This window comes from Phycodurus eques, chromosome 11, assembly GCF_024500275.1.
Source record: "Phycodurus eques isolate BA_2022a chromosome 11, UOR_Pequ_1.1, whole genome shotgun sequence".
NCBI lineage: Eukaryota > Metazoa > Chordata > Actinopteri > Syngnathiformes > Syngnathidae > Phycodurus > Phycodurus eques.
Window position 1 is genome coordinate 6,575,097 of NC_084535.1, and position 17,252 is coordinate 6,592,348.

Sequence of the window (17,252 nt, forward strand, 5' to 3'; positions counted from 1 at the left end):
GCTTGACGCGCAGCAGCAGCCGCCGCACCTCCCCAACCGCTCCGTCACTTTGACCAAGTCCGGGTTTATACATCGAGCGATTCCCTCCCACCCCACCCACATTCGTCGATTGGCTCCTTTTCTCTCTGTCTCTCTTTTTTTTCCCCCTATTTTTTTTTTTTTTTTACGCGCACAGATGCGACTGTGAATATTTGACAAGTTGCGACTGACTCCCCGGGTGGAAGAATCGAGCACAATGGGACTTGGGTCGTGTGGTACTTTTTCTCTTTTGTTTGCCCTCCTCCTGCACGCCTTTCACGCCAAGTTCGGGGCTCAGGCGGGTGTAAGTTCTGCAGCGGACAGGAGGTTTCACCGGCTGGAGCCTCGCGTTGGTCAAACGGGCGCGGGAGTCTCGTTCCAAGTTTCGGACGCTAACTCCGAGCAAAAGTGGGGTGGAAAGGCAGGACTTGGGAACGAGGCGCCGAAAACGGAACCAATCCGAGAAAACGCATTTTCTGAGATAAGACATGTGCGTAAAAGGAGCGCCCAAGGGGTTTCCAGCTCGAGAACCGAATACCGGCGCGCCGGCGACGAAGCCAAAGGTTCTTACCCGAGGCAAAGCGATCCCTACCTGGACACCTCTACCTTTGCTCTGTCGGGAGATTCTGCACACAACCAGGCGATGGTGCACTGGTCCGGACACAACAGCAGCGTGAGTTTCCACATTGCGCTCAAGTGAGCGCTTATTATTTCGAAGTCTGGACTGAATAGTTTAACGTTGATTTATATCCATGTGGGATGTTTACGCACGGACGTCTCTGTACGTAAAAGCGCATTTCTGCTCCAAATATGGCTACATTTCTGTTCAATACAGCCCTGAAAAGAGCAACACGTGTTGTGTTGTTGTCCTGGATGCACCATTTCGTGCACGTGCTTACCAAACGGTGATGATTGCTGTGCGGAAAGGAAATTGGTTTCGCCTCCAACCTGTCGTGCCATCATTTATTCTTACGCAGTTTGACTTGAAAATGCCCATTTAACCCCAGCCGGTGAATTATGACACCAGAGTTATGGGATGGCAGGTGTTTGGGAGGCAATCACACACGATCAATTATGCATGGAAACAATCAAGCAACAATCTCTCACTGTAACTCCAATCAAGATGAGAAACTTTGACCTTTGGGGGCGAATTCATCTTGGTCCACATGTGAGTTCCACTTTAGTTGATGGCCCACTCTTGCACTCTCTGCAAGTGCATGTCTTCATGGAGAGTTGTGCTAATCCTATATAAACAATTTAAAACGCCACTTGTACAAAAGGAAGGGAGCTTCCCCCCCCCCCCCCCCCCCCCCACCACCCCCCAACACCCCCCAACACCCCTCAGGTAGTCGCCAAAGCTCACTAGACACAATTGTGCGTGGCAGCAACATTAATCAGGGGGCCACATCTGAATATATTGGTGTCCTAGAAACGGTAAAAATAGCACTGCGTTATCCCCAAAATGCAAATATTACTTCACAGAAATGAGATATCCTTAAAACCCATCCTGGTTGTATTCACTTTTGAGGTTTATGTCCTTTTTATATTCCTGGTGATGCATTATTTCCAGTCAATAAATCCTAAAATGCACCTGATGTGATCTGATTAGTGGGCGACGCGGTGAAATACATGGCTGTCACGAGACGTCTTGAGCAAAGATGGCCTTTTTGTACTGCGGGACACTGTTCATTGGATCATCACTGATGGGCTTGTCACTCTCTCCCGCACATAATTTTAGATTTATACACTCGGAACCCTTCCCGCAGTCCCAAAAGTGCTCCCGAGGCTGCAGCGAGAAAATTGATGGCATTTTACGACTAGATGTTGGCGATCGGGCTACATCCGATGTAAATTACTGATAATATATCCAATCTTAAAGGGGGACATTAAAAGGAAAAAGACTTCATTGCAGTGGTCCGTGCTCTAGTTTGGGGGGGCCTTAGATGTTAGCAAAGATGTGATAGCTCACAGCGGGGGATGGGTGAGGTGGTCGGGGTGTGCGGGGTGACAATATAATGGAAAAAGCGGTTCCGATTTGATACCAATCAGTGTGCAAATCGGACTTTCCAGTGCTGTTTGATTTCTGGGATTGACATGACATGAAAGCACTCTGACTTTAATTGCATTGATTCAGGCTTGATTGGGGAAACTGATCATGAACTCCCCTGTGACTTCATGCTTAACTGCAGGTAGGAGGTCTCAAATAGGGGTCCATTTCTGTCTCTTAATGTACAGTCTTCAATAATGGACTCCATTGGGCCAATCATTCAACCCTGGAGGTTACTCATTCTACCATACTGCCATTGGCAGGGCAAAATGGTGCATGCTCTCGAGCCAAGTCTTGGGGAAACACAAACAATACCAGAAGCCATTTGACTCCTAAGACAACAGTGATGTATTTTGGGCCCGAACACCACACAGTCTCACGCCCCTCTTGGTATTGTTAATGATATTATTGCTACGAACGAATCACCTTTTGATGCTTCTCACCATGCCTGAAAACGCACCAATATTTGCAAGCGGATGAATGCTGATGAAAATGTATGTACAATATTGTATTTTAAGACTCCCAAACTAGCTGCCTATAGAACCTCTACACGTCACATGTGCTAAGCACATGCTTCTTTGTTCACAGTGCTGCCCAAGTAGAAAAGATCAAATCCATCTAATTTCATCTCAACACCTGGAAATTATTTTTACCCAACAGCCCGTTTAGGCAACAAACTACTTGGGCCATCTGCTGCCAGCTGCCAAGTAGTGACAGTCACAGTGCCTCCATTTGAAATGAAAGCAAAAATCACTACGGCTCCATGTTGGGCCCCATGTCATTTTGGGTCACCCATTGTGTTGTATAATGTTATCATCAAGCCGACGTTCATTGTTGTTTTATTGTTCTAAGTTAATGTTATATCAGTTAGGCGATGGAGAAACTGAATAACCTGATTGTTCAAGAATATTTTTATCAACTATGTCTCATTGTTTTGCACATTTTTGTAAATATGTGCGAGAAAATATGTTTCTGGTTTTGGTCCTGAGCACAGATTGATGTTATCATCAAAATTGTTAATGATTATGAATTGAGTGGCTATCCCTTGTGTGTGTGTGTGTGTGGGCCTGTGTGTGCGCGCTGACAGCATGGTCTGGATATATCAAATATATATATATATATATATATATATATATATATATATATATATATATATATATATATATATATATATATATGAGCTCATGTGCGCCATTAAGTGTGTCAAAAAAAAGGTGGCACTTGGCTGCAAATGTCTTGCTGCCTGAATCAATATTTCAATCTTCCGCCTCACTTCGACGCTCAGGAGCTGTGATATGACCGTGTGGATTTCTTATTTTATGTTTTTTTCATTTTTAAGCACATCAGCTCATGTGGCTCTCGGGGACCTCGCTGACCCTCCTCATCAAACCCCCTCTCCCCCGGTCACACCAGCTGAGAGTTGGGTAATCAACATATTATTGGCATGTGAGTAAATTGCTGGTCCTGACGGGACTTGGCCGCTGTTACTCCTGGAAAGACAGCTGAGCAAAGTGGGAACGCCGTGATGCAGATAAGCACCGAGCCTTATTGATAGCCCTGCCCTTCCCCTTGCTTCTGTTGCCGCAATTATACTTTTTATGTTGCACTAAAGAATGTCCAGACATCTTTGAGATGGAGGGTCTTTATTTGCCATGTGCATCGAAATGTCTCGTTTTGTCCAAAGGTGAAGCGAGTCAAATCAATCTGTCAGCTCTGTCGTCTCTTCGCTCGCCTCTGGCTGGAGTCCAGATCAGACTTTTAGGGTGGCGGCGACATGAGCAATACCTAATATCAGAGCCAGGCCGTTATTTGTTGCATGTAATCACATTCTTATGAATAGACAATAAAAGGAGGGGAAATGGCAAGGCACTGGAGGACACCTGTGTTTAAAGCCGCTTCATTAGACAGACGACGCGTTCCATTTAACATGCCAGGCCTGCTTGCGCGGAGACTCTTTGATCCGTAAAATCAAATGGAAGGCGCTCCCAATTCACACAGGCGCTTGACCGGAGTTTTGAGTTCGTTACATGGATGATGAAAAGTGCAATGAACGCCACTGGTTTCAGTTATAGCTGAGGGGGGGGGGGGAAAGTGCTCCTTTTACCACAGTTTTTCATCTTTGGACATTAATGGTATTTTTTTTTTTTTTTAATATATAATTTCAGCCTAAAGTGATAATATTTCACCACGCTTTTTACATAGCTTTGACCTAAAACTGATTTGGATCCTGAATAGTTGATGGGAATCAGTGACAAGCGCTTTGAATATTTTAACATTTCCCTCCTGTGGCATCCTGTATTGGAAAATTGCATTTGTGATTGTCATCATCACAGGGTTGTGGGGGCTATAATCACGTTATATAGTAAGTAAGCTATGCTCAGTCTATAGACACTTTCAGAGAAGTATTCATTTAACAAAATATACATTGTATGGTTGTCACTATCAAATATTTTTTGAATCGATTAAGCTATCGATTATTACATCGAAATAGTAGTTGATTAATTTGATGATCGATTAATTTTGACACCTCTTTCACATTGTGTAGTGGTTTTTTTCTATAACTTCCCAAAAACAGACATCTTCAGATTTCCTCAAAATTGTAAAATTGACAAGCATCGCAAAATCAGAAGGATAAATTTTTGTTGACTGATACCATCGATGCTATCGTCATCATGCTTGACAAATTTATGACATTCATGTTAAAGGCTTAATCATTCCATAGAAACATGTTTTCAATTACATTGTGTTAACTCCTCCAACGGTCCTTTTCCACACTTGTGTATTGGAGAAAATCATAATTGATCGATTGATGAGGGACCAACTTCCTCCCACATTCCAAAAACATAAATGTTATGTTCACTGAACACGACAAATTGTCGTGAGGAGTGAACATGAGTGCAAATAGTTGTACCAAAGCAAAACAAAAAGGCGACCTGGAGCCGAGATTCATACCCCGAACTTCAGAACTGTGAGGCAGATGTGCTAACCACTAGCACGCCGTGCTGTCACATGGTAACATTAAAAACTAAAAATGAATACTAGCACTCAGTATGCGTGCTGTGACAATTCCCCGGTGGTTGGTCATCACAGGTGACACATCATCATCAGCGCAATCGGTTGTAGCCGAATATTCAAGTCTGTTAACCATTGGCAACGAAAAGCAATGACGCTGCTCCCTTCACATTGCGAGTTTAATTCGTTCCAGGACCACTCTTACCACAAAACACTCTTATCTCAAATCATCCAGCCTCCCATTAAACAAAACAACAAAAGATTCTGTAGTGTTTTTTTTTATAAGAAAATTAGCTTTCTATAATATTGTACTTTATGAAGCACAGCGCACGTGTTCATTAATCCAGCTGTCGTCGAGCCTGGCATGGCCTCGCTGCCCACTGAATGTGATTGTAAGCCGCTGATGGAAACGGTTTCCCGAGTTTGAGGGACGCTGCAGGTGACCGCAGGCAAGTAGAAGCAACCGGGGTGGGCTTCATTTTCCTGCGTTTGCCGAGACAAACTGCTGCGTTTTCCCTTGATGGTGTTGGCTTCGGGTTTACAGTGACCCTGCCTTGCCCCCACCCGCCCCTCTAGAAATCATTCAAAGAAATACCACTTTATTATGCCCCTCAAAGCACATGCGCGCTGTCCCTTTTTTTCCATTAATCATTTGTGCTTGGCGATTGCGTGCATGCATCACGTCAGCGTCGCCTGCACTTAGACTGTAGTTTTACCCCAAAGTGCATATCAAGGTCTACCTTCAATTTGATGTTGGCTGCTTGATTTGCCTCGGCACGCACGCTTTCGCTTCAATTAATTAATCAAAGCCACAAAGCGGGCGTAGAACCCTATTTGACAAGTTTGCATGTGATTAATTAGTTTAATAACGATTGGTGGTCGGCGGTAACTCTGTGATTAGGTTGTGAAAACAAATTTATGCATTATTTTGATTGGGAAACTTGTGAGTTTGAAAGTCACATCAGGAGATGACTTGATTAACGCTTGATGAGTGCTTCTCTGCCTTGCTAGATTTACACTTCCGTATCCAATTCCAACTAAATGGTTATATATATATATATATATACATATTTTCTTTTGACTTTTTATCTCCATATACATTTCAAGTGACCCCTTTATAACAGTAAAACTCCATTTATCGTGGGGGGATACATTCCAGTCCCACCCGCGATGTGAAAATCTACAAGAGACATCTTTTTAAATTATTATTATTATTATTATAGTTTTATTATAGTTTGATCCCTCCCACATGCTTTAAACACATTTAAACTTATTAAAATGCACATAAACTTATTGAAACACACTTTTTAAAGTATTTGTTAGCATCTAGTGTCACTCTCTTGCTGTCAAACTTTTAGGAAATGAAAAGAAGACTCTTGCTCTCACTGCAAATAAGAGGCAAAGTGTGTTTGCGTTGTTTGTTTTCTGTAGAATTGACGCCTAAAACTAAAGCGAACTAAGCACTGTATATTTAAACACCAAAATATTAAACCAAACCATATTATAAACTCCGCTAACTTAATGCTAACATAAAATGCAAAATGCCATAGATGGAAAATCAATGGAAAATAATAATCAAACAACTTCTACTTTAATACACAGAGCACAAACATACAAACACCATACCACAAAACTCACAGTCATATATTCTCTCCCGTCTGTGGGAATAAATAAAACAAATATTAATGGAGATCAGTTCGGGCCCTTCTCTGCGTCTTCTTCTTGCTTCTTAATTACACTGCCGCTCTTCCAGGAGACGTAACTGCTGCCCGCCATGTTGCGGCACTACACTGACTTGTCTGTATAATGCACAAACAATTAAGCGCGATGTAACGGGGGAACCGTAATAAAAATATTGAACATTACATTGTGTTTCGTTGGGCTGGGCTCTTTTCCACCTTTGATTAAAGTGAGGCTAACCTCCATATTACTCCACTGGCAATTATTTTACTTTTTGAAGGGTTGGCATGCCTCGAATGTAGTGTATTAAGACCATATTTAATTGTCGATACTTTTCTGTAGTTTACATTTCAGGTGGATCTTTTTTAAATGTTTATTTGTGTTATTTGGGCAGACGTGTATATGTCACTGATTACTGTATTTTGATGACATCCAGCTGACATTGACAATGTATATCCGTTCTGTCTATTTAGGCTGCAGTGACAGTGATAGCTATTCAATATATATCAAATTTTTTGATCCACATTTGGAGGAGGCCATATTCTGATGTGAAGTTAGCCGACTTAGATATGACGTGTATCCGAATTTTACAACTTGAGAGCCAAAAATTCAGATTTGTGTCATTTTAACCTTGCAATCCAGTTTTATTTGTGTGATTTGCATTCATGTTTAAACATGGCTCGGATCGCTGGCACACACAAGTTTGACGTGACAAAAATAAAAAAAATGTTGTCATGAAAAAATTGTTTTTGTCATGAAAATTTTTTTTTTGTCATGAAAAAAATGATTGTTTTCATACACCACAAAAGTGCGAGCTTAAAGCGCCGCACAAGGCTGTGGCGAAATCAAATGATGACGATGGAGCACTTCCAAACACAAAGTGACACGTTTAAAAGCCCCCCCACAAAACTTCACTCAATAGCTTTCTTCGGCGCAAATGCTTTAAAATGACAGGTTGCGTTTGCTTTGAAAAGCAAAACGTTATAGACCAAGCGAGTGTTCATAAAGGAGGGAATGAATATGGATCCAAGGTTATTAAGATATGATGACAATGTGTAAATCAAACCCTTTGTCGGCGAACGACATGACAGACACATTAGCCTGATGAATGATTATTGGGGTAAATGGGAATCTTCATCAATAGGGATGTGACACGAATAAGCCCCGTTTAAATACCGTACCATATCAAATTGTTTTGAACTTTACACACAATTGTAACTTTTGGTACACAGTGGTACGTCCAAAGATTTCCAAAAGATTTTTGTTTTAGGAGCAATGTAAAGTGAATTAGAGGACTAACCAATTCGCAGATTTGTATTTTTATTTTGTTTCCAATATTTTTTATTAAAAAAAATTTTTTTTTTTACCATGTTTCTTTTTTTGCAGCAAAGCGAAACAGCTCGTGTTTACTGAGGTCTGGTGTGACGTCACACACAATAAACATTCAACTTCCGAGTTTCCATTTGACTTCAGAGGCATATTTTGACGGATGTCTTTGGTTGAATGCCAAATTGTTCCACTTCATGTCATTAAATAATATAACATTTGATTGTACAGCCGTGCCATATTAATACTCCAAAGGCGTGTTTATGTGTCGAGTGCACTTTCCACTGATTTGTTATTCCTGAAAGTGTCTGTTTTGTTGGGTCACCGTGTTCAAGCGCTATGATTTGTGCAATTATGACTGGTATACATGACTGTAAAGGTTATTACATTTCCTTAATCCATCCGCCAGGGAGATTAGTTTTTCATTTAGATTTTTATTTGTAACTTCCTCTCTCTGCCTTTTTTTTTTTTTTTTTTTTTAGATATTTTTAAATAAATCAACCTGGACTTTTAATGAGTTGGTGCTCTCCTGTATTATGCTCCCATTAAATTTGGATGAGAATCCACACACACTGACTGATGAAATCTTTCAGTTGATATGATTTGATTTGCATGAAATGTCAAACCAAGTTTAAACGGACATGTAAAATGACTTTGAATCACTCGATTCATTTATTAAAGCGCAAAGTATGTTTCTGTCATCAAAATGGGACAAAAATGGGCAATTTTTACCCTCAAACTGTCATTGATGATCTAGAAAAAAGGTTTTCCCTTGACAATCGGACCCTTAAGAGCCTTGTTTTAGTCGTTTGGCTGCAGACTGATGCAATTGCGTGATTCTCTGCAGTTGTATTCATGTAATTAGTCAAATGAAACAGCCACGGTGAAAGTAACGTAATGAATTAGGAGAAAAAAAGTAGGTCAGCATTTCTCAAAACAATTGCTAACCCCCCGAATTATAAAGCAATGTGACCAACACCCTGTGAACTTAAATACGAAAACAACATTTTGGAAGCGCCAAATGTGATTGATCTGTTCTTCCTAAAACACCACAGTAAACACTTGCTGGACGAAATGAGATTACACTTCATGTTGGTTAACCCTTTTTAGAGTCAAGCCGGTTTTCTCTTTGCATAATGCAAATAAGTGAGCCAGAAAAACACAAACCAAATCCCGTTGGCTTCAGCTCTGACGCCCTCCGAAGCCTCTGCGAAGAGTTTTGACTGAGTTCTATTGAATGTCTCCAAAATGCTAAGCAGTTTGTACCTCGAAATGGAAATAATCCCTTGTAATGCCACTGTCAGGAAAGTCACATTAAAGAGTTACATCATCGTTGATAAGGAGACACATGGATTTGTTTTCACAAATTGAATCAGTTACTAGATGTCCTACTTACAGATCTATCATTCTTTTTCTAAACACCCCAAGGCGCAAAAATTGTAGTACACAATTTCTTGTCTTGAGAGGGTAACCACATAACTGTTTGGCCAATAGCACGTAAGGATTTCGTTACCATGACGACCGGGGGTGGCTGTACCTAAAATGTGCCGGGAATCTGCGAACTGCAACATACGTTACATAACAGTGTTGCAGAAATTGAGAACAACTCACTCGGAAACACATTTTCAGAAATATTAAGCTAATAAAAAATTTACTTGGTTGTTTAACACCAGAGACCCAAGTCATTTTTCCATAAGTCCCCTTTTGACTGCTGTTAATATGAATAATAACCAACCCTAGCCTGCTAGCTAACATCAGCTCTAGTTTAGGCAGTTCTAAGGCATTCAATGCATTTCAGTGTCAAAAGATCTGTGCCATTAACCCGAGCAACAGAAAAGTCAGGCTCAAGCGATCACAGCCTCCTAAGTTGGATAAGAGGGAAATGGACCATCTCCAACCCCAATTCCAATGAAGTTGGGACGTTGTGTTAAACATAAATGAAAACAGAATACAATGATTTGCAAATCATGTTCAACTTATATTGAATTTAATTCACTACAAAGATATTTAATGTTGAAACTGATGAACTTTATTGTTTTTAGCAAATAATCATTAACTTAGAATTTTATTTGATTCTAACTTGATGTACAGCTTCAGCTGTTCAACAGTCTGGGGTCTCCGTTGTCGTATTTTACGCTTCATAATGCGCTACACATTTTCAATGGGAGACAGATCTGGACTGCAGGCAGGCCATTCTAGTACCCGCACTCTTTTACGACGAAGCCACGCTGTTGTAACACGTGCAGAATGTGGTTTGGCATTGTCTTGCTGAAATAAGCAGGGGCGTCCGTGAAAAGAACATCGCTTGGATGGCAGCATATATTTCTCCAAAACCTCTATGTACCTTTCAGCATTAATGGTGCCTTCACAGAGGTGTAATTTACCCATGCCATTGGCACTAACACAGCCCCATACCATCACAGATGCTGGCTTTTGAAGTTTGCGTCCATAACAGTCCGGATGGTTCTTTTTCTCTTTGGCCCGGAGGACACGACGTCCACAATTTCCAAAAACAATTTGAAATGTGGACTCGTCGGACCACAGGACACTTTTCTACACTGCATCAGTCCATCTTAGATGAGCTCGGGCCCAGAGAAGCCGGCGGCGTTTCTGGGTGTTGTTGATAAATGGGTTTTGCTTTGCATAGTAGAGTTTCAAGTTGCACTTACGGATGTAGCGCCGAACTGTCTTTACTGACATTGGTTTTCTGAAGTGTTCCTGAGCCTGTGTGGTGATATTCTTTACACATTGATATTGGTTTTTGATGCAGTGCCGCCTGAGGGATCAAAGGTCACGGGCATTCAATGTTGGTTTTCGGCCTTGCCGCTTACATGCGGTGATTTCTCCAGATTCTCTGAACCTTTTGATAATTTTATGGACCGTAGATGATGAAATCCCTAAATTCCTTGCAATTGTACATTGAGGAACATTGTCCTTAAACTGTTCGACTATTCCTCAACTTTATCAGTCTTTTTTGCCACCTGTCCCAGCTTTTTTGGAACGTGTTGCAGCCATAAAATTCTAAGTTAATGATTATTTGCTAAAAATAATAAAGTTTATCAGTTTGAACATTAAATATCTAGTCTTTGTAGTGTATTCAATTAAATATAGGTTGAACATGATTTGCAAATCATTGTATTCTGTTTTTATTTACGTTTAACACCGCATCCCAACTTCATTGGAATTGGGATTTTACCATAGCCAAATAGATTGTAAGTCAAACGGCATTTGTCACCAAAAGAACCACTGAAAGGGTAGGCTTGGCTCATTTACAAATTATTCTAGTTTGCTAACATTTAGGCCACATATACCATGAGCAAGGTTAAGGTAATTTAATTTACTGTCTTGCTATCTCCTGAATTAAATAGCCGGTCCCTCAATGATCGTAACTGTAATAACTATCTTAAATTTCCACAGTCTATTTTGGAATCAACCTACCTGTTGAAAAGCAATTTACAGCTTGTGATGGGTATCCCTTCCAAGAGGTTTACCTCGCGTATCATCGAATGACACGTTCAAACTACCGTCTAAAATCCTCATTCCAGCCATTTACCCTGTTTTCTCAAGTTCTATGCCTTCTCTGCCTAATTACACCGAAGGGTGTGTTACTAGTTGTGCCATCAGAGAACCCGGAAGGTGTGACGCTATGGTGAAATATCGTCATAAATGGGTTTGCCTTCAAATTTGTCCTCGTCTTCCCACCCTTTTCTACAAATGTTGAAAAAGCAACGCAAACCGAGCATTGTGTCCATTAAACCTAATTTCTCGCTGTTTGTCCCCAACGCACAAGGCAGTGCAATCACATTGTTTAATGACAGACAGCGGTTTTATTGTCTGTTGTTGTTTTTGCGGCATTGGATTCCCACAATGGATCTGTATTTGAAGTAAAACCCTCTTACATTGGGACCATTTCATGAATTTTACACCCCCCCCCCCACATAATGGACCGAATTGATTGCTGAAACCTCTCATGCTCAAAGCATTGGCGCTCAGGAATCATGAGGATGAGCAAACGTACGCACAGCAGACGACGTGTCGTCTCCCGGGACGCGTGCAAGGTTTCATTTGATGAAAAACCGCCTCACTGGTGTATGTCTTCACCCTGGAAAAGTACAAATAATCAATTTGGTCCAATTGGCCTCCCTTCGATCACGCTATTTTTCTTAAAGGACGTTTGTTTTGTGGACTGTCAGACGCTGTGGTTCGATTCCTCCTGACGTTTCAGAGCACCACTATTTCCTCTGCCAGGCTTTAATGAAATCCATGCAAATGGGTTTATTTGGAAAATTCTGTGAGTTCCTGTGATGTTCTTAATGTGTGAGAAAATGACGTTAATTAGCTAGTTAATTCATGATAGCCAGCGGTCGTGGGAATTACTTAATGCTCCTTGCGACTCAACGACTTTCGCAACACAGGCGCTAAAAGGCCAGTGAAAGGTAAAACAGCGAGGTGAGCGATGATTCTGTGCCAGTTTATGGTGTCTGATAATGGACACATGCATTACTTTTGGAGGGGACTGTACACACAGATATAGACATACATATACATATATTGATACATATATACTGTAGATGTGCGGACATGGTGATGTATGGTAGCTCATATTTTTTTGTGGGAAAAACATGTCTTGTCTTGGTTCCTCTGTGATTTCTAGCGTGACTGCATTTTGAACCTGCTGTGATGGATAGAGATGCACGTTTGAAAGCAGTCATGTTTAATTCAGTCCGTCTCTACTGCCTTAACTAACCAGAAGTCAGCTGACAAGGGAGGGGAGTTTGGCTTGATTGGATCTTACGACGTTCGCACGCGGACACCTTTAGAGTTACTTGTTAGTTGTCTGGTTTTTAGCTGAAGGTTCTTTCCGGGAGATTCCCGCATGAAATGTTTACTCTGAGCCGTCATATTCATATGTATACTGTACGAAAGCTTCAGTATTCATGAGAATGTAAATGCTGTGAACTTTTGTGGATGCCACCAAAGGTACAGTAAATAAAGTATCAGTGCATTTTTTTGAGAGCAAAGACGCATGCGTCAATCACTCGTATCAACTCGGTTGGGGTGCGGGTGGGGCGTCACTGGAAATTAATTTAGAACCTTGAGTTGTCGCCTCCGGTTCGGCTGGAAAACATCCACATGAAAGTGGAGGCATTGCTCACAACGTATTTCCTGCTTGCCATCCTCAGAGAAAAGGGCAAAAGCGCAATCAGAAGGTGTTTTCTCTTATTTTTTTTCCCCTCCAATTAGCGAGAAATAATATTTGAAGGGGGTTCATAATGAGGCTTTACTGGGGGTGGAGGGTGTGTGTGTGTGTGGGGGGGGGGGGGTGAGTTAGCAACAGGTTCCATTAGAAGAGAGTTATTAGAGAAAGTGCAGTGTCATTTTATTAATAGCTGTATTGCAGTATGTACAATATGAATCATAGCTAAATTGCGGGCCGTGTAGGAAAAAAGTGGTGTTGAGAAGCCTCTCACGTCCCACAGAAAGCACTTTAAAAATTTGAGCATTTCTGTTTCAGAAAAAAAATAAAAAATAGATTGATGTTGGATGTTTTTTTTTTGGTTGCTTTTTTTTTGTTGAAAGATTTGATTTGGTCCAGGAGTCATTGTGGTGCTGCAGTGCATGCGCTGCCTCCATGCTGAAATGTTTATGTAAGAGCGCTCGCATGAGCGGCTGCGACATGCTTGTTGCCATGGAGGCTTTCAGCCCGCGGGGGTCAAAGTGCGCATGATTTTGACAGGCCTTTAATGTTTTCTGTTTTCTGTGTGTGTGTGTGTGTATTCCTCATTGGAATTGTGATGCAAGTGAGAAAAGCTGGAAAAGAAAGAGAAAAGAGACAGACCAGAATAGAAGATTTGGATAAACGGATGAGTTAAAACCAACTCCTTGGAGGGTGCATGGGGAGCCCATCTGAAGAAATGATTGGTTGACTTTCCCGGGGCAAAAGCTCCCTTTGCGCACATCAATAAAACATAAACATGAATAAATGCACTGCTTTTGCCCTCGCCGGGTTCTTACTTAATTTCATGTTTGCAAGTGAGCGACGAGATGCATGGAAATGGTGTTTACCTTGAAGCTTTTTGGAATTATACCGGAAGCCATTTTTGGCCTTGTTTGCTCCCCTTTATTTGCATAAAAAGCCAACCCGCCACACAAACGCGTAGCATTTGTGCGACTAATTCGGCTTCATTTGTAGTGTTATTTTGTGGCACTGGTGATGGGCCCCGCTGCCATTTGCATATATAGTAGTGCCTCCCTATTGACTGCATCCACGGTTACAGAACCTATCAATAACAGTGAAGACGTGGAAACAGTCTCCAGCGATGTACACTTGATGTATCCACTCAGGGACAAATCATGCAAACAGTCATCTGCCTCACTAGTTTGTTGGTCTCCGAGGTAGCTCTTTGCTGACCCAATTAAAAGGGTCGCCTTTTGTTAATGAGCCAGACGCACAAACATGATGCCAGATAGAGACAGCGAGAAAGCGCCTCAGTCTTTTTGTCAAGCTATTTTCACTTCCCCCCCCCTCCCAACCGACTTTGCACAACATCCGATTAAATCCTCGTAATCGAAAGCCATAAACGTTACAGTTAAACCTCAATAAATTTGTTTGCATCCGTTTGCCACGCTCGGATCAAATCAATTCTGGGTTGGCTTTAGCTCGTGGTAGCTGCGCAGCGAGGAGACAAACGATCAACAGATCTTTTCTCTTTGTATCGCTTCTCTCAAAGCGGGCATTTAGGCCTGACATCACAGCTGTTTAAGCAAATCTTTACACCAAATTGATTCCGACTCAGGCCCCTCAGACCTGGCAGACATGATGCATTTAGTTATGCAAATGCTTATCTCTCTGTGTGATTGGTTAATTAACCCGTAATGTGGCTAGTCCCGGCCGAGCGCACGGGCTGTGTTTGAAGGCTGCGCGGCGGGTCAATTGGGTTTTTAACGTCTTCAAAGGCGACTTAAAGACGCGTCTTTTGTTCCGCCGAATGCGACGCGGCTTTTTCCTCACTTTAATGAGTCGTTCGGCAGGTCCCGCAAGGTTAATGTGTTTAAACTAACTGTAATTGAGCTTGTGACCAATCTTCCAGGCTTTATGAAATTTAGTCCTGATATGCCATGTTTCTCGTTCTTGATTGTTATTCCAACTCCCTCCTTCCCTCCAGTCTCTCTGTTAAACCCCCCCCCCCCCACCCCACCACTACTTCCGAGGCTGAGTTATGATCATCCCCATGGGGTGGTCTTTTATACCATTACTATTGGAGTGACAATAATTTGTTTGCACACTATTTCACTGCGCCCTCTGTGCCTTGGCAGCCTTTTATGGGCCACAATTCCGGTTCCCCAGAAACACATTGTCCAGAGAACATGCATGTACTGGACGTCCTCCATTTAGTCAAAATCATCACGTTCGGCTAACAGACACAAGTGTATGAAAAAGCAACGCAGAGCTATTTTCATTGTTCACTGAATAATTATGTTTTGTGCAGACTTTTTTTTTTGCTGTCACTCCAAAAGAGACACACTCACATACATACAACCCTTGCATGGTTTCTGTTAACGTGCCAGCACACTGACGTTAAGTCACAACACGAGCTTGCCTTGTCATTGTTATGCACATTGAGATGATACCTATTAGGTGTGTGGCAGGCGTGAAGAATTAATTGGAATAGGGTTTCAAATGTTGTGGCAAATTTTAGGTAGATTATAGGTAATGTTTTCCAAGGATAGTGTGTGACACTATTATCTAGCCTTCACTTGGTGGATTGTTTTTTGCTTTGTGTTGAGAGCCAAAATTTGACTTAAAAGCAGGCTTCAGATATACTTTAAGCCGTTTATTGAAAATGACAACCAGCCAAACACACAAATACAATATGAAAACCGTCACAAGGAGCACGGAGCAGACACTAACACACACACTAACCATGTGGTAAACCAACTTGACTCACTCAAGGCTCATGATGTGACTCAATAGGCCACTCCACACCATAAAGGCACATGTCAACACACTAATACAAAACTGTAAAACTTGTGTCTTTTAGCATAATTTCTAAGGCTCGGGCTCACCCTCAAAATCCTGATTCGCTATTTGTATTGCGAGTAACAAATGACTAAAGAATCAGAATCCAATTGTGACTCGTTATACTATTCCAAAATAATAGCCCAACAAATGAAAAATCCAGTTTGATTATTTGAAGACTATTCAGTTGAACTGTAAAGAGAGTACGCTGGCACATTTTGGCTGTTGCTTCGCTCTCCGGAAAACGTTTCTTTTTAGTTTAAAATGGCTTACTTTAACCAGTATCGCTCGCCGCACCGTGGCCAAAGGTACACGTTGGTTTTGCACTTGTAGGTGTCGTAAATCCTAGCTGCCTTGGACCAGCTGCCTTCTTTGTACCTAGCCAGGGCTACGTAACCTGTTGCCTATCTACCACGCTGTGTTGGGTCAACTTTCTCCCATTCATCCTGCTGTGGTCGTTGTGCACCTCGGCGATGGCTCCTTTTCACTTTTGGTTGTGGCGCTGCAGTGAATATCCTCGGGGCTAACTTAATGGATGCCTCTTTCCGCTGAGTACTTTGTGGAGGGTTACACTGTAGCTACAATACATGTCTGCACAGAAACTGGGCGCAATAAGTCCAAATGGTGTCAAAATCATGAAATAGTTTGTATTTTCTGAAGTAAATGTGGAGTGGCAGCAGTTGCAGCTCTTGTCACAATAAAGTAAGTAGTATGTTATCCTTTGATTTGTTGTCATTTGATTTCGAAAATTCAGACTCGGCGTTTCAGCAGCCTCGAATATCAATTGGAGTCACCACCGATTGGTACATAGCCCTAGTAATTACATGCCATAATCCTTCGAACTAACATGGCAGACTTTTTGGGCATGGGTTCGTGAAACTTTTTTTCTTTTTTTCTTTTTTAAAATCAATCCACTCATGGTAGACATGCCAAGCAAATTTCATTTTCACAAGTTAAACTGATTTCAGGTGGTGAAGTTGGAAAAAATTCTGGGGGTCACGCCTGTCTGCCATAATCTGCCCACACAAATGACACAAAGTAAAATTTATCAAAGTGTTGCATCCCTTATTCGTCCTAATTTGTAGCGTTTGGAAAAAATCTCTAGGACAAGTTTGCTTTAGAAAGATGCCTGAGAATGGCCAAAATGAC

The 17,252-nt window shown here is 41.6% G+C and overlaps 1 protein-coding gene across 2 annotated transcripts in view; it reads left to right on the forward strand.

The window, feature by feature from the left end:
• Positions 1 to 209: 209 nt before the first annotated feature.
• Positions 210 to 17,252, forward strand: part of sorcs3b (sortilin related VPS10 domain containing receptor 3b) — a 54,006-nt gene continuing 36,963 nt past the window's right edge. The window contains exon 1 of one of the 2 annotated variants that reach the window (XM_061689393.1): positions 210 to 691. In XM_061689393.1, coding sequence (XP_061545377.1) covers positions 236 to 691 — 456 coding nt within the window. In that variant the 5' untranslated portion in view covers positions 210 to 235. The remainder of the gene's footprint in view (positions 692 to 17,252) is intronic. The other variant, XM_061689394.1, reaches the window with a different exon arrangement.